General features: G+C 36.9%; 1 protein-coding gene across 2 annotated transcripts in view; it reads right to left on the reverse strand.

Moving 5' to 3' along the window:
• NTN4 (netrin 4) overlaps positions 1 to 27,678 on the reverse strand; it is a 97,118-nt gene that overhangs the window by 17,415 nt on the left and 52,025 nt on the right. The window contains exons 4-7 of one of the 2 annotated variants that reach the window (XM_037068164.1): positions 21,672 to 21,798; positions 19,522 to 19,710; positions 471 to 684; positions 4 to 116 (exon numbers count right to left, since the gene is read on the reverse strand). In XM_037068164.1, coding sequence (XP_036924059.1) covers positions 4 to 116; positions 471 to 684; positions 19,522 to 19,710; positions 21,672 to 21,798 — 643 coding nt within the window. Of the gene's footprint in view, positions 1 to 3; positions 120 to 470; positions 685 to 19,521; positions 19,711 to 21,671; positions 21,799 to 27,678 lie in introns of both variants that reach the window. The other variant, XM_037068163.1, reaches the window with a different exon arrangement.

A 27,678-nucleotide genomic window follows, 5' to 3' on the forward strand; every position in this document is an offset into this window, starting at 1 on the left:
CACCTGAATGTCGAAGTGCAGAAAATCCTTGCTCATCTTCCCACTCCCGGGTTGGTTCACTATTATTTTGTGTGGAATGGAAGTCAGGAATTTCATGATACCAGTCTATGTCTGTGCTGCTAAAAAACCAAAATGATGAATACATTTTTTTCAGGAATTTTTCAGAACTTGAATGAAATGAGTACATTTATACAGATTCAAGCCTTTTCTATCCTTTTACTTTTCAGAAATAAACATTATTTTAGGGCCAATTGTTATGAAGAATAATTTATCTTACAAAATGAACTAGACCATCTCTAGAATCTTGCAAGAACAAATGCTTTGATTCTCAATTTGACAACAATTTCTTAAACAGATGTGCAAAGACATCTTCACTCCACTGATGGCATGCAAGATTCTCCACATCACTAGTGGACCTTCAAAAGAATTTGAAAGACACACAGGTGAGAACAAGAACCATGCACACTTACCCGCTGATGCAGTCTCCTGTGAGAGGGTCGCAGCTCCCTGCACAGTCACAGGGCCTGCAGCCATAGTCTCCGAAGCCCCAGTATCCCACCATACACCTGTCACAGCGTGGCCCTGCCACCCCAGGCTTGCATGGGCAGTCCCCATTGCTGGGGTCACAGAAGGTCACTGAGCTGAAAGGAAGGACAGCTGATCCAACTGGATGGCAGGAACACACTACAACAGAGAGGACACACAAGGGCTGATGAGTGACTAGATTGTAGAGATTGGGCCTGGCCATGTCAAAAATCCCTTTCACCACACAGCATATCTCTGAGGCTCCTCTGTTAGCCAATTGATATAAGCTCAGAGAATAAAATCTAATTAAGTTACAAACAAGATGATAAAATCAGAAAAGCATGTCTGCTGCAAAACATACCATGTAATTTATTATAAAATTGAAGGCATTAAATATGAATAGATTTTGGTTCAGTGATGGGATCAAAGATAAAAAAAGCAATTCATGCTACAGAAAGAAATCATGAAGATAGTGTTCTGGAAGCCAAACAAAGTTTCAAAGAAGTAAGCAACATCAACTGTGTCAAATACTGATATGTCCAATAAGATGAGGGATGGAAATGAATTATTGCATTTGACAACGTGAAGGCAATTAGTGTCCTTGAAAGGAACAATTTCAGGGAAATAGTGAGTGGCAAACATAATTGAAGAGGACTCAGGAGAGAATGGGAGCAGAGAAGGGTGAGCCTAAGGACAGACACTTCTTTTGGGAAGCTTTTCTGTAAGGGCACAGAAATGAGGAAGCAGCTAAAACTAAATAGGGATATGAACTCAAGTGAGGGTATGAGCTTTGTTTGTTTTAAGATGGAGAAATTATGGCATGTTCACTGTTGCTGGAAATGATTCAGTAAAAAGGGAAAAATTGGTGACTAAAAGAGAGATGGGAGAATTGTCAGAGGAATACTTGCTCATACTTGAGAAAGGGAGAAAAGATGAGATCTGGTGTAGAAGAGATTGTATTGGCCTTGCTTGTGTGGGAGGATGATCAGTTCATAGTGACAGGATGGAAGGTGGATGGATGCAGGTGAGTAGATAGACGCAGTAGTGGCAGTTGGTGGGATTTCTCTTCTGATTATTTGTATTTTCTGGATGAAATAGGAAGCAAGGTCATTGGGTGACAGAGAAGATGGGAGTGAAAGAATGAATGAGAGACTTAGGAAGTGAAGTATAATTGTCAGGTAGCATGAGGGCCACATGTGAGGTTAAAGTCATTCATTTGGAGTGACTTTGGTTGGTTGTTTCTCCAGTCCTGGAGAAACTGACAGGATTCAGGTCTGATACAGGAAGAAAGATGGGTTTAATTTGCATATGTTATGGACTGAATGTTTGTGTCCCCCACCCCCATCCATTTGTTGAAGCCTAATCCCCATTGTGATGGTATTTGGAAGTGGGGCCTTTGGGAGGTTTGGATATGGTCTTGGGGGTGATGACATTGGTACCATTATAAGGGGATAAAGAGCAAAGCGCTCTTTTCTCTGTGAAAGATGCAATGCTATAATAGGAAATGGCAGCCTGCAACCTGAAGAGAGCTCTCTTCAGAATCTGACCATGCTGGTACCATGATCTCAGACTTCCAGCCTCCAGAGCTGTCAGAAATGTTTATTGTTTAAGCCACCCAGTCTGTGGTATTTTGTTATAGCAGCCTGCATGGACTAAGACACATGAAATTAAATCTGGCTCCTCAGGCTAGAATTTATACAAAGCCATGTCTGCAAGTCTCGCTATATTAATCAGGAGTTCTTCCCCTCAGCTCTCTCCCAACATCCATAACTGTTCACTGCTCAGTCTGACAATCCTCAATACTTTCTTTGTTGCTGGGATAGAAAAGATAGTTGAACAAAGTTTTAAAAATGTGCTTATTGGGTTCATCACAAGCTTGTGTAACTTAACCTCAGTTGGGTCCCCTAACTGATGCTCATTAACCTTATTTATTCAATTTTACCTGAATTTTTTAAAAATAAAAAATTCCTCACAGTGGCTGTCCCAAAATATCCCTAGACTTTTTAATTTACCATAACCACTCAGTGTAAAAATTCTAATTAATTAATAAAGTCCTCTGGATAATCTTTTCTCCACCTCAAAAGCTCTTTTGTAGCCTTGCCACTCACTCATTCTGTGATCTTGGGAAAGAAATTTAACTTTTCTGAATCTCTGTTTCTTCAGTAAAGTGTCTCTACCACATGGAGATTTCATGAGGATGAAATTACTTTAAATGAAATTATTTCGGCAAGGTGCATAGCACAAAGCCTGACACATACTAGGCCAACTTCCCGCTGTCTTCTCATTATTCTAGATCTTACTCCCTCCTTTATTTATATATTATTTTCTTTGTCATTAAAATCTCAGTTTGGCTTCAGTTTGGCTTCAAAGCTCAACTATCACCTATGACTTTGGCAAGATACCGAGCCTGTCATTTTCTTAGTTTTCTTGTCTGTAAGATGGAAATGAGAACAATATTTGCCTTCATTACACCTGTTGTAAGAATGAAAGGAGATTATGTGTGGAAAACAGTGCAGTGTCTGGCACAAGGTTAATTAATGGTGAATTAACTAATTAACTCAATGAATAATTCTTGCACAGTTGTGGAATCTGTGTTGGCATAAAGAATGGTGCCGATCCTGAAAAAAACTCATAGTCTTGTTGGGGAAACAGAGGTGTAAACAAAAGATTTACATACTCTGATAAGTACTCCAAGAGAGGCCTACATAAAGTGCTACAGGAGACACGAGGAAGGGAACACAGGTTTAGGGAATTACACAGGGACCCACGAAAGACGGGTCATTTAGACATCTGAGCTGATCCCAAAAGATGGGTAGGACTCTGCAGTTGAAAAGGAGGAGAAGATAGGCAGTTGCTTATTCCAGCCTGGCCTTTAGATAGTCTCCCCATTGCATTTTTTAAATTTTTAATTAATTAATTAATTAATTAATTTTTAAAAATTCTTGTTCAAGTACAGTTTTCTGTCTTATATTCCCAGCCCTGCCCGCCCCTCGCCTAGTGCTCCCCACCTCCCTCCCATTTCCGCCCCCCACCTTAGTTATTGTCCATGTGTCCTTTATACTTGTTCATGGGAGTCCATCCCCCTTTCCCCTATGATTCTCTCCCCTCTCCCCTCTGGACCCTGTCAGCCTGTTCCATATTTGAGTGTCATTGGTCATATTTTGCTTGCCTGTTTGTTTTGTTGTTTAGATTCCTGTTAACGGTGATTTTTTTTCAAAATCTAATTGTGGTTTTAAAAAAACCAAAAAACCACATACCATAAAATGTACCATCTTAACCATTTTACAGTGTACAGTTCATCCCCATTGCATTATAAGTTTCTGTATTAGATGTGAAAGCACTTGCTGCTTCCTGAAAATGTGAAGCTCTTTCATGCCTCAGTGTCCCTTGATGTGCCTTCGTCGCCTGTCGCCACCTTCGGGCATCTGGACCATGACGTGCTTTGTTGTCCTACTCCATCCACACAGTTAGCCACTCTCTCTCCTATGCTGCCTCTGTTCTTTGTATATACTTCTATTTTGTGTATATCATAGTACTTCATTATTATTTGTTTATATGCCTATCTCCCTTACTACTAGATTCTGAACTCATTGACAGAAAGATCATTATCTTCTTATTTTTGTTTCCTAGGCCCCAGAAAAATGTCAGGTAGAAGCCCAAATAAGCCTTTATGGAATTGACCTAAAGGATATACAGGCTGTAGAAATCATATGTGAAAGGGCACGGCCTATTGGGGACTACGAGAAACAGCGTGTCTGTAGTGTGCACTGAGCGGAAAGCAGTTGAAGGTTGAAGTTTATCATACATTTGGAGAGAATGTATACTATATAACATGAATGTATCAAAGTGCTGTATGAAGACTTTAAAGGAAGTCACACAATCCAATATAAACACTTCATTATTTTGAGGTGAGTAAACCAATAGTTAGTTACCTTATCACTCAGTTAAGTCAGTTTGGTTCCTGACAGCACATAGTGGAACCAGAAGACCTGATGTAAGACCCACATCTAGTGTCATAGATGGTATTCCACCACCACCATTATCACTTCCTCCAACAGAAAATGCAAGCCTTTCTAGGATTTAACCTCTTTGTAGTACCATATATTTTAAAACCTATACACATTTCAGGAATAGCCAGAGAAGAATGTGATTCTATCACATGTGTTAGTAGATTTCTGTCAATGTGACGTTTTACATAATTACAAGATAAAAATACCACTTGGAAACTATGCAGAACTAGCTCCAGGCAGAAGGCCCTGACATCTCTCACAGCATACTTTTCCAGACTGCACACCGAGGCTTGCCTTGCATACCTGTCTCCTGAAGTTTGTACAGCAGACGATGTCTGACACACATAATCTGCATTTCTTACTTTCTTCCAAAATACAAATGTAGTTCCTTCTTGCTTCAGGAAAAATAGGTTTTTCTTAGATTTTAGTTCTGATTTTTCAATGCATATTCCTTATTATTTGTTGATTCTAAAATGTAACACAAGCACTTAATTTTTACCTATTCATTATGATGAATGTCACAGTCACAGCCCAACTGGAGTGACATAAAGCCTTACTGCAGCTTCCTTCCTTTGTTAGACTTGGGTTTGAGATATATATATATATATATCTCAAACCCAGAGCAATATATATTTTTAAAATCTAACAAAACCTAATGGTAAACATTTGCTCTAAGCTGCTTTTGCAACCAAATTAGCAAAACAGAATTATTCAAAATGTCATGTTTAATTCCTAAATTATGTCACAAGGTTTCTTTAAAAATATAAATGACTAGTCCTGACCAATGTGGCTCAGTGGGTTGAACGTTGTCCCGCAAAACAAAAGGCTGCTGGTTCCATTCCTGGTCAGGGCACATGTGTGGGTTGCAGATTCCATCCCCAGCTGGGACATGTACAAGAGGCAACTGATCCATGTTGCTCTCTCACATTGAGTTTCTCCCTCTCCCAAGTAAATAAATACAATCTTTAAAAAAATGTTAATGACTAATTTAAAACAGTATATTCTGTACTGGTATGTCCTTGTTATAAGAAAACCTGGAACAATAATACAAAACATTCAAAACAGATACAATAGAGGAAATGGGTACTTTTATAAACAATTTCATAACAGGTTCCCTTCAAATAATGAATTTAGATACTTGTCTAATGTTATAAACATTTTATTTACAGATATGTAGTTGTAGCAATATATTTATTATGTGAAGCACTGTCCCTCTATAGAGCATTTCTAGAGAAGAGTTGGGACATTAGGCTATACTGGAGTTTATTCTACTAAGAAACTTAACTGTCAGTGAAACAATGTATGAACACCATTTTTAAAAAAAATCTTGACTAGAGGACACGCTTATTGGTATTTTAGACAGAGGGGAAGGGAGGAAGAGAGAGGGGGAAAGAAACATTGATGTGAGAGAGAAACACTGATTGGTTGTCTCTTGTATGCGAACAAACCGGTGACCAACCCAAGCATGTGACCTTATTGGGAATCAAACCTGTGACCTTTCGATCTACAGGACAAGGCTCTAGCCAACTGAGCCACACTGGTCAGGGCATGGATGAACGTTTTTAAGTAACTTTGTGCATTCATAATGCTCTGAAACTAGTGCTGTATTTGTTTCAACCACAAGTGCTGACAATAAATACAGCTGTTTGAAAATTACCTGTAATACCGCTTAGGAAGACAGAAAATAAAAAAAAGGTAATATAATAGAGTTGGTAAGGTCACAAACTTAGGAGTCAGACTGGATGAGTTCAAATCTGGCTTTGAGGCTTATTACTTTGTGAAATTAACCATCTCAAGACTCCATTTTTTCATTGATGATATAAAAATAATTGCTATGCCATAGGTTTGTGTGAGAATTAAATAAGATAGTACATGTATATAGCAATGTATCAGGCACTTAGTGGCACCAAATGCTCAAAGAATAAATATTATTATTATTTAGATGAAACACTGGTTTTAAAATGCCCACCATTTATTCATCCATACCTTCATCAAAGACTTCTTAAACTTGAGAGTTAACATGAACTGTGCTAGGAGCTGAAGATACAAAAATGAATACAGAGTCACTAACTCTTCAGTAAGGAAAGAGAGATGCAATAAATGATTACAGGGCAGTAAATGTTCTAACAACATAGTCTAGGGTGCATGGAAACACAGAAGAAAGAGCAATAACTGTCTCTTGCAAGTAGGGCTTGTTTTTAATGGAAATTAGTGATCAAACTGGCTTTCAAAATAAGCTGAAATTCCCTACTTTGCACTTGGAAGAAATTTAGTGGCAAATAGCTTTCTTGACTATTCTAAGTCCTATAGAATTAGGTAACTCCCCTGTTATACATTTCTTTCTTTGGATTAAAAAAAATCAATTTGCTATTACTGTCCTTTTGTGGATCAGAGTATGAGAAAAAGTTAGGGCATAATCTAGGGTCCTGCTGCTTATAAGAAGGTACTCCACAATGTCATCTAGGTTGAGAATCATGGCTATCAACCTATGTGAACATAATAAGCATGTACAAAATGGCCAGGAGCATAACGGAAAAGTTATGGCTTCCTTTATTCTCATGAGTCACTAAAGCCTTTGGTGGTGAAGTCACAGGAAACCATTGCAGTCTTTTCACCTTTATTCCCACCTTCACTGGAACTCTAGGAATCTGTTCACATGTATTTCACTAAGAGTGATCCACGATGCCAAGCTTGCTGTAGAAATAATCAGTTATGTTCAGTAAGTTACCCTTTAAATTGCTGGGACTCATTAAGATTACCTTATGGCTCTAGTTTTTGCTCTTTTGTTAGTAAAAGCTACACTGGGAGCAAAATACCCTGAAAGTATTTGCTTCTGATTTAGCTTTGCTAAAAATAGAACTCAAAGTTCAAGGCCCTCAGCTGGGAAAGAAGTTGTTGGTCAAGCCCTTTTATCACCGCCCAGGGGCTACTCCAGTGGGCTGCCCAGGCTCCCAGCGTTATTTTCTCCTGAAAAGGCCAAGGCCCTACAGCATTTCTGATGGGGAATTTTTAATGTCAAAGCTATTTTGAAAACTGTCCAGCTCCCTGCTGAGGTTTAGAGAACTGGGAGCTAAAGGAGATGACTTTGAATGCAGCTCTAAACAGAAAAGAGATAACATGAACTGTTATTACTATATTGAGAAATTAAATGTTAGATAAAATAAAATCTACTTTTTTTGGTACAGTTTTCCTCTTCCTTTTTACTATTAACTATATTTGCTAGTGGATGAGTAGCTATAAACAAATAAAAAATTGTAAATGAACTTTACTCCGTCAAAGGCAATATGGTTTACCCCTTTATTAACCTAGGGAACAGTTTTCTATTTATCCTTTAAATGCTATTTGCATTGTGTTCAAAGATATCTAGTTCCACGATATTTAATATGTATGTTAATTCCAAATAAGATTATGCTAGAATAGGACTTCCGGCCAAGATGGAGGCATGGGTGGAAACACTGTGCCCCCTCCCACAACTAAATTTAAAGACAACAAAGTTTTAGAAACAAAAACGCAGCCAAAACAGTGAAAATTGAACTGTAGGGAAGTCCAACAACAATGAACCACTCAGCCAAACCGGTAAGAGGGGTGGAATCAGTGGCGGAGCAGGGTTGGGCTGGAAAGATCCTTCGGTCCTACCATCCCAGGAGTGGAGTTGGAGGCAGTTGGTGGATCCCAGGGTAGGGTGGTGATGGGCGGACCCAGTGAGGATGCAGGGCAGCTGGCTGACTGTGGCCACACATTCGCATGCAGATAAACCAAGCGAAGGAGTGAACAGTGAGACAGACGGCCCAGGCTAGGATCCTAGTGATGGGAATTAGAGCCTGAAAGCACCAATTGGAAAGACTTTCAGGGCCGAGGGGCTGGGAGAGGCTCCCAGGCTCACAGAGAGTTCGTGGGAGAGACCCACAGGGTCCTGGAGAGTACACGGGGCCACACACCTGGGAACCAGCACCAGAGGGGCCCAATTTGCTTGTGGGAAGCCGCAGAGGGGACAGAAATCTGAGAGAGAGCACAGCGGAGCAAAATGCCATTTTTTTCCCTCTCTGACCCCACCCCCACATACAGAGTCACAACCCAGCTACTGAGTTGTCCCGCCTTGGTGAACACCTAGGGCTCCGCTCCTCATACGTAACAGATGTGAACGGTCCAAACATTATGACTCAGGAATAGCTCAAAGCCCCAGAGCCTTTAATTCTAAGTGACCAAGAAATAGCCAATCTTTCAGATGCATAATTCAAAACACTGGTGATCAGGATGCTCACAGAATTGGTTGATGTTAGCCACAAATTAGAGGAACATATGAAGGCTAAACTGATTGAAATGAAGGGAAATGCACAGGAAACTAATAGTGATGGAAAGGAAACTGGGACTCAAATCAAGGGAGTGGACCAGAAGGAAGAAAGAAACAATCAAACAGAAAATAAGGAAGAAACAAGAATTCAAAAAAATGAGGAGAGGCTTAGCAACCTTCAGGACATCTTTAAATGTCCCAACATCTGAATTATAGGGGTACCAGAAGGGGAAGAGGAACAGCCACGAGTGGAAAACTTATTTGAACAAATAATAAAGGAGAACTTCCCCAATCTGGCAAAGGAAATAGACTTCCAGGAAATCCAGGAAGCTCAGAGAGTCCCAAAGAAGTTGGATCCAAGAAGGAACACACCAAGGCACATCAGAATTACATTGTTCAAGATTAAAATGAAGGAGAGAATCCTAGACGCAGCAAGAGATAGGGGGACAGTCACCTACAAAGGAGTGTCCATCAGACTGTCAGCTGATTTCTCAAAAGAGACCTTACAGTCAAGAAGGGGCTGGAAAGAAGTATTCCAAGTCATGAAATCCAAAGATCTACAGCCAAGGTTGCTCTATCCAGCAAAGCTTTCATTTAGAATGGAAGGGCAGATAAAGTGCTTCTCAGATAAGGTCAAATTCAAGGAGTTCATTATCACCAAGCCCTTATTATATGAAATGTTAAAGGGACTTATCTAAGAAAAACAAGATAAAAAATATGAACAGTGAATGGACAGGAAACTCAGTTTTTAGGTGTGGTTAACAACCACACCTAAAACAAAAGCAAACTAAGAGGACAGCTGGATCGGGAGTGGCACCGTAGAAATGGAGATCACATGGAGGGTTAGCAACAGGGGAGTGTGAGGAGGAGAACAGGGGAGAAGGTTCAGAGAATAAGTAGCATAGATGATAGGTAGAAAATAGACAGGGGGGAAGGCAGGAATACTATGGGAAATACAGAATCTAAAGAACTTGTGACACATGGACATGAACGAAAGGGAGGGAATGGTGGGGGAGGGGTGTGCAGGGTGGAGGGGAGTGAAGGTGGGGAATGGGACAACTGTAATGGCATAATCAATAAAATATATTTTAAAAATTATGCTAGAATAAGTCTAATAAAGAATAATCTAAATTAAGACTTGCCGTTCACTTACCAAAGTGCAGTGTCTCCTGAGTTACTACTGTACATCCCACACAAAAGAAGATCCATTTGTGCATGAAACCTATCCATTCCTGCCTCTATTTAATGCTTTAAAAATAAATGTAATGTATTTAAGTATATTTACTACCTGCCTTCTATAAACTTTTACCAAGTAGTGCTAATAAACACAAGTGATAACTTTTAATTTTTTTCATGATTTTTTTTAATTTTGGTTCAATTACAGTTTTCCCCATCTTTCACCCATTACTTTCCCGTGCCCTTCCCACCCCCTACCTTCCACCTTCAACCCTCCCCCTGCCCCTTTCCCATTATCTTTGTCCATGGGTCCTTTATACAAGCTCCTTGACCCTTCCTTCCTCTTCTTCCCCACCCCCACCCTGTTACCCGCCTCCTCCCTCCCCTCTGGTCACTGTCAGTTTGTTCTTTACTTCCATGTCTCTGGTTCTATTTTTCTCATTTATTTGTTTTGTTGATTAAATTCCACTTGTAGGTTAGATCATATGGTATTTGTCTTTCACTGCCTGGCTTAGTTCACAACAATATGAAAAGAGAACCAACCATATGGGAAAATATATTTGTCAATGATACCTTGGACAAGAGTTCGAGCTTCAAAATACATAAAGAACTCCACACCAGAAGACAAATTAAAAAATGTGTCCAATTAAAAAATGGGCAAAGGACCATACAGAGGGCCCATAGACATATCATACCTTTTATTTTTAATGCTTCACTATGTGATCCCTACTCAGATCCTTAATTTTTTTTTGTATCATTCCTTTCCTGTTTACTGGTTGTAACAGAGCCAGTTGCTATTTTTTCCTGGGTGTATCTAAGCATTCTTTGACAGCTAAATAGCTAATTTTATATTCCTGGGTTGCTACTTCAGTTAAAACTAAAGAAAGTACTTTTGAATATATGAACAAATTTTACTACCGGCTAACTTTTGGACACTGTATTTTGCTTTGAAGAATTTGGTTATATCACACACCATTCATTATCTTTTTGTTGAAGAAAGCCTCCTGTATTCCCAATCCACTCAAGCACCATCTACCCAGGAACCTAGCCAGGAGTTGAGGTCATTGCTAACTCCTTTTTCCTTTGGAGAAAGGCCCTTATTTATTCCATCTATCTTAGATCTCTCTTTTGAACTGATGGTGCTAGTCCCTGCTATAACCTGTCATAGTACCCTTTTCTTTATAACACTTATTGCAGTATTCAATTACATATTTACTTGGGTAAATTTATTTATAGCCTGTTTCCATGGGGTTAGGGACTATTTTATTGTATATACAGTGACTACGATAAGCCTTCCACATGGTCGGCACTGAGTGACCCTATGTTGAGTTTATAAAACGGATGAATTATAGTCACTTAATAAATAGTTCTTAATGATTGATATTCTTTTGGCTTCCAATGTAGTCTCTTTATGATTTTCGTTTTGCCTCACTGCTCTTTCTATAGTACACTATGAAGGAAGGAACCATATCTTTTCATCTCTGTATCCTCAAAACCTAGGACCATAACTGACTTGCTTTAGGGACTCATTCCGTCTTTGTTGAATGAATGAATAAATGAATGAACTTCTCAATAACCAAAAACAATGAAATGATTTCATGTTTTAATGAACCTTCTAAAAGTTTTATTCTATTGATTTTTATAAGTTTTTAGTATCTTAGCACCACAGCATTTGCAATACTAGGATACTGGCAACAGAAAAAAAACAAAGCAAAACAACAAATCCATAGAAAACTAAAATGGTCAAGTAGAACAGATTATTTTTAATCGTGTTCCCTACGAGCGTGAGACTATTTCCTACATCTATTGCTTCACTTAGTCCAGTGTTACTATTTATTGTTTGTAATAATAGTTCTTTATTCTAACTGTGTAGGAGACATTACCCACCTATAAATGCCTCTCACTGGTAGCAGAAATTTTTTGTTACATTAATCAATCTGAAATTCCTTTTCTCACTTCCATCCAATTATATGTAATTATGACTCTTTGTTCTAGGGAAGTAAATTATTTTTTGTCACTCCCTATATCCCTTTATATCTTTTGAGTATGTGTAAAAAGTTATATTCTTGCTGAGAAGTTTCCTAGCTGATCCGAGAATATTTATCCTTTTTATATTTATCCATCAGTCTCTCTTCTTAACTGTTTTGTTGGTCTGTCTGGATCACTCTCCAGTAACCCCCACCTTTCTTGTACTAAAAAATCCTTAAGATAAATGCAGTTCTTTAACAAACTTTACATGGTTCTTGCTCTGTAAACAGGGACTTACTCAAACCCAGAGCAATATATATTTTTAAAATCTTAAGTTCTTTAAAAATTATTTTTGGCTTTAGTATATGTGCCTGATTATTTCCACCTTTGTTAATGCATTTTGTTTTCATCAACTAGGTCACAGTGTAGAATTAAATTATTTGGATCTTTGTAGGTCTTTGGCTCAAAGTCTTTGAGGTCAGACTAAGCTGTGTTTAAATTCCAGCCCTGCCTCTGACCAGCTGCATGAACTTGGACAAACTATATAATTGATTTAAGCCTCAATGTCCTCATTTATAAAGTATAAAAGGTACCACCTAACTCATAAAAGTTGCTAAATGAGATAACTTATGAAAATTGCCCAGTACAGTATCTGGCCCCTAGTAGCCACTCAAAAAAAATGCTGGCTTATAATTATTTACTTGATTTTTTAATTCTAGTCCTCATCAAATGCAAAATGACATATTATTTATTTATTCAGTGAAATACACTTTCTGTTTTGGAGACATTTTAAAGAATTTCATAACCTCTCCTACTTTTCTTCCCCAATTTGACTTTTATTATTCATCAATTCATAAAATTTCTTCTTTTTGGGTGAGTTTTAATATATGCTATTAATATTTTTAAAAGATAGTCCTACTCTGATTATTACATTATGTTATATGTATTTTCTCTTTTTTTCACTTCTTAACCCTCTTGTTTTATATATTAGACTTTTAAAAGCTGAGATTAGAGTATTCTAAGTATTATTGCTGAGTCACTAGTCTATTTAAAATTTGCTTTTCAAAAATAGTTGCTTCATATCGATTCTATGCTGGAATCAATCACAGTTACTTTCAATATAAAACAAAGATGCCTATGTGTTTATATGACATAAAATGAATTCACATGGCTTTCTAAAACTACAATATGAAAGAAAAAGCTCATTACTGAAAAAAATGTCTATGACCCTCAAGAAAAATCCTTTTCTGAGGCAGACCAGAACATAGGCACCAGAGTAGAAAAGGGAAGGTGCTTATGGGTTCCCGAATGTGTCATTGTGGTTAGGTATTATGGATTTTATTAATTTAAAATTTTTACTTCTAAGACAATTTGAAGGGAAAGAAAAATTCTTGTAGAGGTAGAATTAAATAACTGTTAAATAAAGGTATGAGCATACAGACACACATAAAGATTCTTCTGAGGAGCATCATGAGAAGTTCATATCCCTGGCAAAATAGTCACCCATCCAAAGCACTTTTATTTCCATCAGCTAAGCAATTCCTACCCAAGCCAGAAAGAAGAAAAGAAAACTTGGATGGATGTTAGCACGCTTTCTTTACAAAGAGAGCTGGCTAGTTAGGGTAACAGTAACTAAGTAACCAGACATTACCTTGGTAAACACTTGGTTTGGGTTTTAGGGCAGAGGAACCAGAGTTATTTTTATTCACTGTCTACTAAAAGGCAATTGACTGCATTTACTTTGGCCCACAAGCCAGGAAGGAAGGGCATGTCAGGTTTTCAAGAAGTTGTTTACTTTGACAAGGAATGAATTCTGCTTTCTCTTCTATTTGCTGACTTTTCTTTAAATATAGAGAGAGATTATAAAATATATCTTGACATAAAGGTCAATAAATTTATTGTATAGCCACTAATTAGCTGTTTCCTAAATGGAGAACTAATACTGTTTTATAAAGCATTTTCTTCAAACATCTGTTTCAAACCATGTGTTCTACAAAAGTAAGGAAACTTCTCTGTAGGAAATTTGATGTCATGCAATAGCTGTTAATATTCCATATCCAATCAATTTCCCATCTGTCTAACATTTAACATATCTTTTGTTACCTGTTATGGAGGGGAAGGGAAGAAGCACTTTATGAAGAACTAGATTCAATGATTATGTAAATCAAACACAATAATATACTTATAGTTTAATGCCATGTTTTGAATTATGAAAATATGGAAATAAAAGCAAATTGTCAGTGTAGTAGTAATTTTATTATAAATTCTAGTTGTATTATAATAATTCACTTAAAAGTATGAGATAGTTATGGTAAATAAATTTATATACTATAAATAAGAGGGCATTCTCTGAATGGAATTGCTAGGTGTTTATTTTGACACCGTTACATGAAAAATAGACATCTTAGAATTCTGCCAGAAATTTCTTGGAGAAAAGCAGAGGTTATAAGTTAGGCATTCTTAAGTGGGTCATTCTTACCAGCATTCATATCTTTCATTTTATCAGAAAAAAAACATGTCCTAGCCAGAGCTTTAGTAATCCTTTAGTATTTTCTGTCAATTATGACTGATTCAGTGAGTAGGTTAAACTATGGATGATTATTAGTTCAAAATCTTTCATTAAAGACGAAAGTAAATAGAGCTCACACTAGAAACAGGAATGATATGTGTAGTGGTTTTCACATGCTGGTCAGGAAACCAAAGAGCTGAATCAGAATCTCCAATGAGGCTTTAAAAAAATACAGATTGCGGCCCCCATCCCTGTTGGAGATTCTGATTTGGAAGATCAGGGTCAGGGCTCTGAGATTTCATATTTTCAATAAGAGCTCTCAAATGAGTCTAATGGACATGAAGTTTTGACAAGAGAGAAGTGCTTAGATCAGAGAAGGGGCTGTGAGGACAAGATTTTGGTCAAAGGAGAGAAACCACTCCACTTTTGGTTTAGAGTCTATCTGAGTCATTGAATTATTGGTAAAAAAACAATGATTGGGTAGCTTGGAACTAGCATGGTGGGAGTATTTAAACCACAAAATTGGCCAATGCTACAAATCAGGGCTTTTCCCCCTTCCCTAGAGAGTCAGTGTGCCACTGTCTATTAGGTTTATTCTCGCACTTATAATGTGCCTGCTAAAGGAAAATCTACTTAGGTTATAAGATACCAAAGGCACATAGTGACTTTAGAGATTTCAAAGAAGTTACTCTAAAAAAGACAGACTTCTCTTTTAGAACAGATACAGTACTCCTCAAAGTACCTTAGAGATACTTAATAGCTAAGTACTATGCACATAAGTACTAAGGTACATTGTGATAACTATATTGTCCATTTTATTTCTGTACCTTAGTGACTAGCCAGTTTTAGTCTTGATTTCTGCTCTTGGCCTTAGATTCAGCTGAGGAGGTTTCACATTGTCCCTTGTGTTCACAGACCTTAAATGCACTGTCCTTTCAAAATTCTTCCTCTGAGTTGTAGAAATAAATTTAGTTTCAATGATCTCCAGTAGTCTTAAAAAAACAAACAACATCTTTGGAATCCTCAGAAGTGATTTCTTAGCAATGGAAATGTGTAGTTGATTATTTGGGTCTCACAGTTGACTCCGTTTACAGTTGAAATAAAGAGGAAGTGAGAACAGAGGTGGCTTAATTGCTTACAGGAATAAATCTATTGGCTAGTAGATTTGGTTCATGGCCTTTTCTTAAATCTAGGTTTAATAAATTTATGACCATCAATTAAGTGTACACATTAAGGACAATAGCATAGTGCTTATCAGGATAGTGGGAGGGAAAATACAGCCTGGAACATGAATGAGGCCAATATATCCTTGGTTTATTTAGCAGTGAGCTAGCTGCCTAACTGTGAACAGTGTCAAGATTAGTGTCACTAGTATTTGTTGAATGAATGAATGTGTCTAGGTAAATATTGTATTGAATGTGTAGTAGATTGAATAACATCAATTCATTCGATTTTTCTAGATCAACTCCTTAAAGGCAATGAAGGCAATCACTGATTAGAAAATAGGCCAGCCCTAGATGGTGTGGCTCAGTGGATACAGTGTTGACCTGTGAACTGAAAGGTTGCCAGTTTGCTTCCCAGTCAGGGCACATGCCTGGGTTGTGGTCCACGCAAGCTAGGTCCCCAGTTGGGGACATGCGAGATGCAACTGATCGATGTATCACTCGCACCTTGATGTTTCTCTCCCTCTCTTTCTCCCTCTTTCCCCCCTCTCTTAAAAAATAAATAAAATCTTTAAAATAAAAGAAAAAGAAAGGTCAAATTTTGTTTCTGTCCTTTAGATGAAAAAATAAAACAGCCATCAAAGTGTCGGAGGCATCTTATCAAGGAAGTCTCCTCTTAACTGCTTTCATTCCACTGCACACTCTCCCTCAGGTACTCAACATATCCCTTTATCACACTTTCCTCCTATAGTGAGGGTAACAGTAGGAACTACATCAAAGTGCTTTTGTGAAAGTTAAATGAATCAGTGCATATATAGCCCTTTGAATGGTGAATGGAAAATAGTAGGAACTCAGTAAATGTCAGCTATTACTATTACATCATCACCATCACCAGTGTATTGAAATCGCCTGTTATTGTAAATTTCTCCTCATCTAGAGTGTAAGATCTTTTAGGGAAGACCTTTTATCTTTACAGACCAGTGCTTACCACAGTACCTGTCACAGAGAAGACAGTAAATGTCTCCTGATCTAAACAGAGTACATACTTTATATGCTTCTCGTAAACTTTGCGTGGGGTGCTGAGAAGACATAAACTAGAAAATAATGGAGAAGCATGTTTTCATATATCATTGCTGATATGTTCAGGCTTAGTTAATATTATGTTTGCAATTATTTCACTGATAAAAATATAAGATTTATTATTTCCTTGATATACAGCTGTGGGATCTACCACTTGGAAAAAAGTAACAACTAAATAGAAGGAATCTTCTAGGACATGGCTTCCTAAGTGAAGTCCTCATATAGATATGGCCACAATACAATAGCAGCATTTCCCCCTGTGTTCTGTAGAACACTGGTCCCACACAATGTTCTGTAAGAAAAGCATTCTCTGGTTAAATTTGAGAGATGCACCTCAGACCTCTGTGGGAAGTTTGTATGAACAAAAGGCTCTGAGAAATCCTAAAGTAAAGAAACCTTCCGATTAATTTACCATTTCCTGAATTTTCAGGCCATAGAAAAATTTCCCCTTATACTAATTCCTATTAACATATCATGGAGTTAGTGTTCCACGGATCAAACTTTGGAAAGTGCTATAGTACAGAAACATAGTTATCCAGATTTCCATTTATTTTCCTTCAGGAAACCTTGATGTAATTCAGCTTAAAAAAATTCTAAGTCTATATGCACAGGTAGAGATGCAAACCTTGGTTAATTCAATGCTCCGGGAATGATAGGGTGTTCTGGTTAATTTTTAAAAACCAACCTTTACAGCAAGTGCTAAAATGCAGTTAACTGTTACTGAAAAGCATTCTGCAGCATTCTCAAACTTCCATATGATACAATCACCTGAGAATTTTGTTAAAGTGCACATTTGATTCAGTAGGTCTGGGTCAGAAGTTCTGAGTTTTCTAATCGGATGGTGCCAGTGGGATTGGTCTCTGGACCACACACTGAGTAGCAGGTTACTTTTCTGCCTTGGTGAGCATGGTAAAATAAATGTAATAAAATTGTTATTTTGAATAACATTGTACATGTTGTTGATGGAACCACACACTGAGATAGTTCAAATTTTTAAAAATATCAACTTGTTTTCTTGATACTCTCTTCCTCCTAGAAGTAAAGTGGGAACTAATGAGGAGAAAAGCTGTCACTATAGCAACATCTGTATCAGCACCTAGCATGAAATCTGATACATGATAGGTACCTAGTAAATATTAAGTACATTAATTTGTCAAAATTTTATTACCAGCATTAATAACTCAAGAGGTGACACAGGGGTAGATCTGCCAAGGAGATAGTTAATGATATGAAAATATTACTAAATAATAGTGAAAATGTTGCCAAAACACTGTCAATTAAATAATATATTATGGAGAATATTTAGGTAGAAAGAAGAGTTGAATGTGCTGGTATGTGTTGGGATCTACCCCTGGCTCAGAAAAAGGAAAAGAAGAACCAGAAAGGTGTTAATAAGAAAAACCATGCTAACAGACACAGGCATCTCTGCCCCAAACATACACTGGAACAGTCATAAAATGAACAGAGATAGGCCTTTCTTGGGCAGTCTACCAGTCAATCAGGGAGCTGCCTGGGGAAGAAAAGGAGATACATCACCTCCTACAAATTATGCTAGAAGGATTAAAGCGGTATCAGTTATTTTCATAATTCCCTACTCGGTACATCTAAAGATTTATTAACTAGAAGAGATTAGCAATATGAATTATTATTATTAGTTTCTAGCTTCAAGTCTGAATATGCACAGGAGCAGGAGTAAAATAGAACCTTGGGAGATATGACATCCAAATTTGGGGCTTACTGTTGAAAGTGAGCTGTGCCACAACAATCTATCTTCCATAATTTAAGAGCGAAAGTTTGTAACAAATCAGCCCACTCAAATTTTCATGTAGATATCTCCTGCCTAATATTAAAAATATGCATTTTCAAGAATAATAGATTTGTTCCTTTAAATGAAAAAAAAAAGATTTGAAATGATTGTTTTGCATTGTATTGCTCCCTTCCTGTCACTGTTTTGAGCTAGAACATGGAGTCCCTGGTAGGGGAAGGAAGGGCATGTTCATCAATCTCCATTAACAGTCTTGAGTGGTTTTGTCCTCTAATAATTTCTGAGTTAATGGCATGTAAATACTCATGTAGTTCGACAAGCTATTCACCCACACTGGACATTGACTTAACTTTTGCATGTACTCTGTACAGTCACATTTCAGAAGATAATTGAACAGATATTTTAAAATTCTACTTTTTTTTCAAATAAATTTTATGGAGTTATGCCAACAGAAAAAAAGCAGAATCCATTCTATATGAATTTAGTATTTTGGGGGAGGGTAGGGATTTATTGTGTTCTAAATTTGTTTATGATGTGGGAGGTACATTAGAGCAGTGTCAACCAAAGCACATTCATATTGAAACCAAAACAGGTATTCAAGTTCACTCTGGCTATGAAAGCTAGAATGACCCACATGCAGGTAGCCACTCTTTATTTCATTAATTTCAGTCCATTTATTGTCTACACTCTACTCCTATATTTTGTCTTAGATAATTTTAAGTATATCTCCTTCTTCATCATTCTTTCTTTTACACTAGTCATATAGTTTTCCACACTGTGGTGCTGCAGGAAGTAATTTTAATTCATGGAGAGTGAAAAAGGAGAATTTCTTTTATGAATATTACACTGTTTTTACCTAACAAGTTGAAAATTCTTGCCCCTTATCAGTAAAGAAAGAAACTGATGTGTGTGAGTGTACTCTGTGGAAGTTCATGACCTCTCTTCCTTGGGCCAGCAAATGAAGGATGAAAACATCTCTGTTGTACAAATCACCGCCCCCCCCCCCTTTCTTAAGTAACCATGAGTTCGCTTACATTTGCAAGCATCTGGAGCAGAGAAGGGTCTCCGGAGGTCCCGGTAGAAGCCTGGCTTACATCGCTGGCAGTGCTGACCTTCCGTGTTGTGCTGACAGTCATTGCAGACACCACCACTGCGATTCCCAGATGCCTCCCACACGTTGATGTCAAAGTGACAGGTATCAGCATGCCCATTGCACTTGCAGGCTGAAAAAAGAAGCACGGATGAGAAACAAATAATTAAAAATATAAAGTAGTCAGTTTTCTAATATTCATTTAAAATTTTTAAAGTTTAGTTTTGGTGTTTTGAATAGTGTACGTTTTCACAGTGCACAAGCATCAAAACAATATAAAAAGGTGTACATTGAAAACTCTAGTCTCCCATCCCCATTTAGCCTGTTTCCTCTCACCTTCAATAGGTTACTCCTTTCTTTCTTTAAAGTTATTTTTTGTGTGTATATGTTTAGTGTTTCTCTATTGATTTCTGAGATATACGGGTAACTGACATATTATATTTTTAATTAAAAAATAAGTTTGATGAACCAAATGTAGATTTCTCTACTTATGCAGAGATATTACAGTTACCTCCAGTTACAGTTAGCAACTGGAGTTCACACTTATTTTGGAAAGACTATTTGAGTGGCCACCAATTGTTTTCTCTCTTTAATGGTAATACATCACCATTTTCATTCCTGCTACTTCCCAAGGACCACTGTTATCACTGTGGGTCCTGTGGCCTTACTTAGAAAACCCTAGATTGTCAAGCATTACTTGAAAATGATAATTCATATTACAGATGCAGGCCTGGATTTAGGCTCACTAATGAGTCTAGAAGGAAGCTTCTGGTTGACAATAGTTAGTAACTTGGCAGGTAGATTGATTTATTTTTCTGTTCATTAGCCATTGTTGCACTGGTGAGTTCAAAGTATTCTCTTATAGAAGCCTCAATTTTCTTATAGAAGATGCCAGGAGTGTTTCTTATGTAACCCGTTTCTCAAACACATTTTTAAGATTAACAGTCCATAGCACCAAGTGACAAGTCTCTGTGTTCTATATGTATTTAGATATGCAGTGGGTTTCTCTGAAAGGGCCACAGTGGTATTCTAGGAATTTGGGAGAAATTCTTTAGATTCTCTTGATGAGTGATTTAGAATAAGATTCCAGGCTTTTTTTGTGGAGGTCAACTGTGTTTGAGAATGTTTGTGCTATTGTTTTTCATTGTTTCCTTGATGTGTTATGATATTTTGACCAGATTCATAATCTTGAAAAAGCATAGTATAAGATAATTTAAGATTTATGCTTAGAGGAAATCCTTTACATTTCCTAGAAACTAAAATAAATTAGTTATGGTTCCAAATTATGTATGAGAAGAAACTTTCCACAAATTTACCTACAGTGTTTGCCTGTAAAGCTGAATAAAATTGAAGTTTGTGTGTATAAACATTGTTATGGGCATGTGAATCTCTCTAAACATTTTGAATTATAAAAGAAATGGTTCATATTGCCATATTTTTATCCTCCTATCTAATTTTAAACTTTAAACCCAGAGTTAACTCTGGTAATGCAGTCTCCTTTTTGACTGACTAGCACAATTTCAAATTTGATTTATCCTTTCAAGTAATATTATGGTATTATGGGGAAAAAAGTATTTCATTTGGAGTTTGAAGACTTGGAACCAAGTCTTAACTCTATAATTTACTATTTTTGGTAATTTACTTAATCTTACTAAGCCTCAGTTTTCTGTTCTCTAAAATGGGATTAATACTACCTACATTACAGGGTTGTTTGAGAAATATGTTCAAAATGGTTATTTTCATGATTATAAGTCATTAATTCAGCTACAAGAGTAATTGAACACCATAATCCTAGTTGCTTTTGTGTCTAGCCATGTTTTTATGATGTGAAATTATCAAGAAGGGTGCTTAGGTCCTGCAAAGTGGTCAGGCAAATGGGCAACTCATTCTTGGCAAAAGAGTCACATTGGCAACTTGGCAAGCAGCAGCTGTTTCCAATGGTTGAGGTCACAGTGGGCAGTGATATGGACTGTTTGTGTAGGTTACTGTGTCTGTCACCCACAACTTTATATTATGTTTCCAGAGACAACAAAGAATCCACAGATAAGTTTACTTCATTAAGAAGGCTTTGAGTCTTGTGGGCTTGGTACTTACTTCTGCACTCATTAGGAGATCCTGTTTTGCCATCAGCTGCCTGCCAGGGGCGGTCATTGTATAATGATGCACAGTGTTGACAGTGGGTGCCTGCTGTGTTGTGTTTACACATACATTGCCCATGGACCTGAAAACAAAAATAAGAAAGAGCTATGAGCAGAAATGATGCTAGGGGAGAATATTCTTTCCACAATCTTATCTTGTTAGTTGGCTTTAGCCATGTGACATTCATTCACCTGTGTTTTGGATATTTTTATGTATTACATTTTAATGCTATAATATCCTCCTTTGGAGCTATTTGTGTACATCTTTAATTATTTATTAAAATGTATCTTCTAGAAGTAAAGTTAAATGGCAAAATATGCATATTTTTAAGACTTTGAATACATTTTGTCATAACAGCTGGGTATTTTCCTTTAACCCACGGTTCAGAGTAGTTGAGGGTTTATTAAAATAGTATTTCTCACAAGGAGGAATACTAGAGTGGAATTCTCTGGGCTCTGAGACTTTTATGAGAATTTCAATATTTTTGTATTATCTCACTAAATTTCTATAAAATAATACTTTGGATCATCTTGAAAACTTCCTAGTAACTAAAGATTGCCATGAATCCCAGAACCAAGTTGCACACATTGACACATTGATATCATGACTGTACAAATGAGAGTTTTGTAAAGTAGCTCAGAATGGGGCTCCCAAAGTTGTGTCTATGAGATGTTCTTTTCTTTTTCTTCAGAAACAGTATTAAATGTAACTCAGCATAAAGGTAATAAATTATATCAACCAGTCAAAAATTATTTACTGAGTAGGCACTATGTTAAGCAATGTTTGGTACACAAAGCATGATAAAATACAATTTGTCTTTAAGAGAAGGATATTATAGAAGGAGAAAAATATTGCACAGAAAATATTGCATAGAAAAATATTACAGGTAACTAGACAATAAGTAAGTCCCTAAGAAACAAAATGATGTTGGAATTCAAAAGTTGCAAAAATTACCAGAGGTTGGCAGTTCAGGAGGGCTTTATGAGACAGGTTAGATTTTGAGCTTGTCTTTGAAGATGGACAGTATTTCTGACAGAAGGGAAGAAAGTAACCAGGAGCAGGAAACAAAATGAACCAAGGGGTGGTGCTAGGAGGCCAGAGGCAGGGGTGGGGTGGGGGACTGACTGAAAAAGATGAGGGGATTAAGAAGAACAAATTGGTAGTCACAAAATAGTCCTGGGGAATGTAAAGTGCAGCATAGGAAATATAGTCAATAATATTATAATAAATAGGAATGGTGCCAAGTGGGTACTTGACATATCAGAGGGACCACTCTGTAAAGTACGTGATTGTCTAACCACTATGCTGTATACCTGAAACTAATGCAAAATAATATTGAATGTAAACTGTAATTAAAAGAATAAAATTTAAAAAGAAAACAAAAAAAGACTTCAAATGAAGTTAAAAATAATAAAAAGTCATATAATTCCCCACCAATACATAGTCTGTTATTGTTTTTCTTCCCCTTCTTCCTTTATTATTTCTTATCCATATATGTATGTGTATGTATATATACACATAAAAACAAATACACTTTGTTTTTATACCTCAGCTTATGCTTTCCAACAGCCAGTGGTACCCTGTGTGTCTTCTGGTAATGTTTAGAATTTTAAAAGATTGTTAATTCTTATTTACTGCCTTTAGGCATCTTTTATACCTTTTAACAACCATGTATAATGTACTACATAAAGACAGATGCTACAAAGTACTGCCAAAGGAGTAAACTATCATTATAAGTCAATTTTTTAGGTTTGGTCTTAGAATTCCCACAGCCTGTAAGTAATTTCACCGGGCTTATAGGTTAGCCCTGGATGCAAATTCCAGGCCTTAGGAGGCCACAGACATTGAGGAAAATCTCATCAAACATTCACATGTATCACAAGATAATGTGGACAGGTCAGTTCCCTCTGAAGGAAGGATTTCAGAGCCTTCCCTTGTTTCCCACATGCTGAGAATTGGGGTAAGCCTCCCAGGGTCTGAAAGATGCCAGCCCAGCAAATTTTTCTGCACACAAAAAGATTCAAGGAGCTGTCATTTTCAGTATTACCAAAAATAGCTGTAAATTATTACCTAGATCATTTGAAACAAGAAATCCTTCCTCAGCGATACAACTGTTACTGTTCAAGCTTGAAAGATCACCCACTATTTGATGCTTGTGAAAAATGTGCAAGTAAAACTAGGTCTTCATTGAAAAAAAAACAAATAAAGGAAACTTGAACATCTCTTGTTTGGTACACAACTATAAACTAGAAAAAAAAAGCAAGAAAATGAGATTATGTACTTAAGGCTTATTTGAAGAGGAGTGGTGTCTGGCTATCTAATTAGAAAATGAGAAATCTAACAACAGATCCATAACTCCTAATTGTCTAAGAGGCATTTGGGATGTTCTGTGAATTTTATGGCCGCTCTTTTATACTTAAAATGCTGTATTCTGTTGATATAAAAAATTTACTACTTATATCTAATATTATTTGTTATTAATATTAACTTATGTGCAAATCATTTTTAGCGTATTTATCTCACAGGGAGGGACTCACACAAATTTTGAACCAATAATTTAAAGAATTATTGGAATAGCATGCTAATTAATAGCTGTACACTTTGGTGACAGAGATAGCCAAATGAGTATAGAAGAGAAATATACCATTTCTTTATATTGAATATTTGAGGGTACAGACACAGGAATCTAGGTGGGGAGCAAAGTGAGGAAATAACTGTCTTTGAAATACATCATTGGAAGATACACATTCTTGCCTAGAAAAGCTGCTTTTTTACTGTTGTTCCTTGGGAGCAGAAGGCCCTTCAGTAGTCAGCAGTCACGGAGTTGTGAAAATCTGGTCACAACTGTCTGACAGTGTCAGACAAATGGGTTGAACAATCACTTATCAAGATGTTGTAGAATATTTAAACATTAAATGGAAGATTGGCTTAGACAGCTTTTAGGGTCTTTCTAATCTTAAGGTTCTATAATTTTAAGGTTTCTTTCTCTGTGTTGTGAATACTGCTTGGTTGTAGGCAACTACCCATAATCCTTTCTGAGCTACTAGAGATGACTTAAATATTCTAACTCTGAGTCCTGTTACCATCTTACCAATGAAGAACATTTCCAGATCATCCAAAAATAATATGAGAGAGATAGGACAATATCTCCTCTTTCTTGCAGGTACTACTTGTGACATGAATGAAAAAAAATATTAGTAGATAGTTTCTGAAGACAGACTTTCAGTTGTCAATACTGACTGTACCTAAACTAAATTCTATTCTTTCTGATTTTTCTGTTTTCTTCCTTCTATACTGCATTTTTTCCATTGCTTGTGACTAAAGAAATAATAGACTAAATATTCTAGTTCCTGCCTTCCAAATACTTCACCATCTAGGGAAGTAGAGGTATACTCTACCGTCTGGGGATGCTCACCACAGACATTCACCATAATGGAATTACCAAAGAAAAGAACAGTAATCTGGCCGGAGCTCTGGAGGTGGTAGATTGATTGAATTCCTTTAGGAATGTGTGATAAAATTTGCTTCTCAATTGCATTCCAAGGAAGAAAGGAACAACTAGTAATTATGTCCAACTAAAAATTCTGATGAAAGTTTGTGGGGAAAAGGAAGATTTTACAGCTAAGTATTTAGAAAGTCTTGAATTTCATAAATAGGGTAATTCCTGTGCTGTTGTACCATTATTGTTTACACACACATGATTTTAATTCTTTACCATCTAGCTGGGTTGGACTCCTGAAATTAATGTAATATTGTGTGCCAACTATAATTGAAAAATAAAAAATATTTAAAGTAAAAAAAATTATTCTTTCATACCATCATTGGAACTTTAAAAAATGTTTCTGAAAAGAGAATACAAACAGTCCCTACTCTATGAGCCAAAGGAAAATTCTCTCTTAAAGGCAGTTGCATTTAGCTATGACCAATACTTTAGAAGTAGAACCATGCTCTGCAGAAATTTAAGACAGAATGTGAAGGCAAAAGCTGATTAATTTGTAAGGAGATAGTATGTCCCTTTTAGAGAAAAGGATTAACTTTTAAAATAATAAACTTCTTAAGCATGAAAAGAGATAAATTCTAATAACAAGCCAGCCTGTTAGAACCTGCTCCTCTTACGCAGGACAAAAACATGCACAACAATGCTACAGCCCACACCTTTGAATAGAAGGTTTTCTTACAGGGGTTGTAAGAAAAACATGTCTGTTCATTAACGAACAAAATATTCCTTTTCCCCATTTAAGGTCTGCATGTTTCAATTTAACAGAAGAAGAGGGAGCTCATTGGTGAATATGAAGCATAATCATTGACTTTGGTAGAAAATGGGGTTTGAAACATACTGTCAGAATGGGGCAAAATAGGTTGAAGGCTGAGTAGTCCAAAGCTTTGTCCAATAATATACATAACAAGAACGCAAGCAATTGAAAAGCTCTGTCATCTATTCCTTGGTGGAATGGAACACTCCAGAAAACGCTCTTGTTACAAAGCATGGGCAATAAGATAAAAACAGATATAGAGCAGTGGCAATTATGATTAAAGAATTAAAATTGGCCAGTACTTTGAGCCTTCTCTCTTCCCAGCTAGCAGGTGTCTGAAATTCTTCCTGTAGAGATTTATCCCTTTAACACTTCAATGGTGTTTTTAGGTCCAGGAGCTCCCTACAAGAATGCACTTCCACTCAGAAAGGGAAAATCCTTAATTATTGATATTAGCAACAAACACATCAGTAAAGATTATTGCCACTGGTTTTCAATAATAGAATTGGACCTGAGTTACCTAGACAAGGAAGTGACTTCTTGGTGGAGGGAAAGGGTATGTCTTAGGGGAAGAGTTTAATTTGCCTAAGATCACAAAGCCAAAAAGTGGTGGAGCTATTTGAATTCTAACAGTTTGCCTCAAGCCACCATCTTAACCCCTAAACTGAGCTCTTATAAGACCTTGGGGTATAAGATTTTTGAGGGATCCACTTTGGTCCAGGCTCTTCAGGGCCTTACCTAAATAAAATTGGTTCCAAACCAACTTGCCCTTGAAGAGCTCTTCAGGACAAAGTCTGGTTTGGACTCACAGTGAGCCACTTCTTTCAAGAGTATTGTGTCCTTGAGTGGATTATTAGTCCCATTCCTCTGGGAGAAGCCTAGGAGCTTTAGGGATAGGTGAATACAGAAAGATTGGTCCCCATTTCCCATACCTGGCATGAATAAGTTTGGGGCATGTAGGGACAGAGAATCCTTTTAGATTCTCATTGGTTCAATGTAAAACCTACCTGTGTACTGACCACTTAGATGCCTCCTGGGGCATTTCTGGGCCACTGCAAGCCTTACTTATCAGAAATACCAGTGAAGACATTTACAAAAGAAGATGATAACAGGAATGTAAATTGGCATGAACTCTAATTAGAGATTTGTTCTTTGCCAACGGCATGGCCTTTATGTTATTTACTCTCCCTATTAGATATGATTTGGTATGAATAGTAAAAGTAGTTAAACTGCTTTTACAATCAGTTTTCATTTAGTTTATGGAGCATGGTGAGAACATTGAACATAAGCTAATAATTTAGGTAATTTTTTAGATTTGGGTTGCTGGTTTATTTCCATTTTTTAATGTTTAAAATTTTGTATGCCCCAAAACTTCTATTTATATATCTAAATGGCAGTTTATCTGTAGCATTGCACACCAATAAAGAAGCAGGCATACACACAAAGTTTCCAAATGCTATCAAATCTGCCTAATCTAAATTATGGGCCTTAATTCCCAAATTGCTTAAAGACCTTTGTTTTGTAGTATTACAACCAGAACCAAGAACTCAAATCAAGTTTTGTGGTTTGTCTTTCAATATTCATTGTGGCTCCCTTTGTGAACGTTAGATAACTGGTCAAAATCAAAACATAACGTAACAAAAGCACCCTCTCCACCCCAAACCCGCCCATCAGCAGAAAGGAAAGAGAAGCTGCTCCACGGGAGAGGA

This window comes from Sturnira hondurensis, unplaced genomic scaffold, assembly GCF_014824575.4.
Source record: "Sturnira hondurensis isolate 20B ecotype Veracruz unplaced genomic scaffold, ASM1482457v3 Scaffold0017436, whole genome shotgun sequence".
NCBI lineage: Eukaryota > Metazoa > Chordata > Mammalia > Chiroptera > Phyllostomidae > Sturnira > Sturnira hondurensis.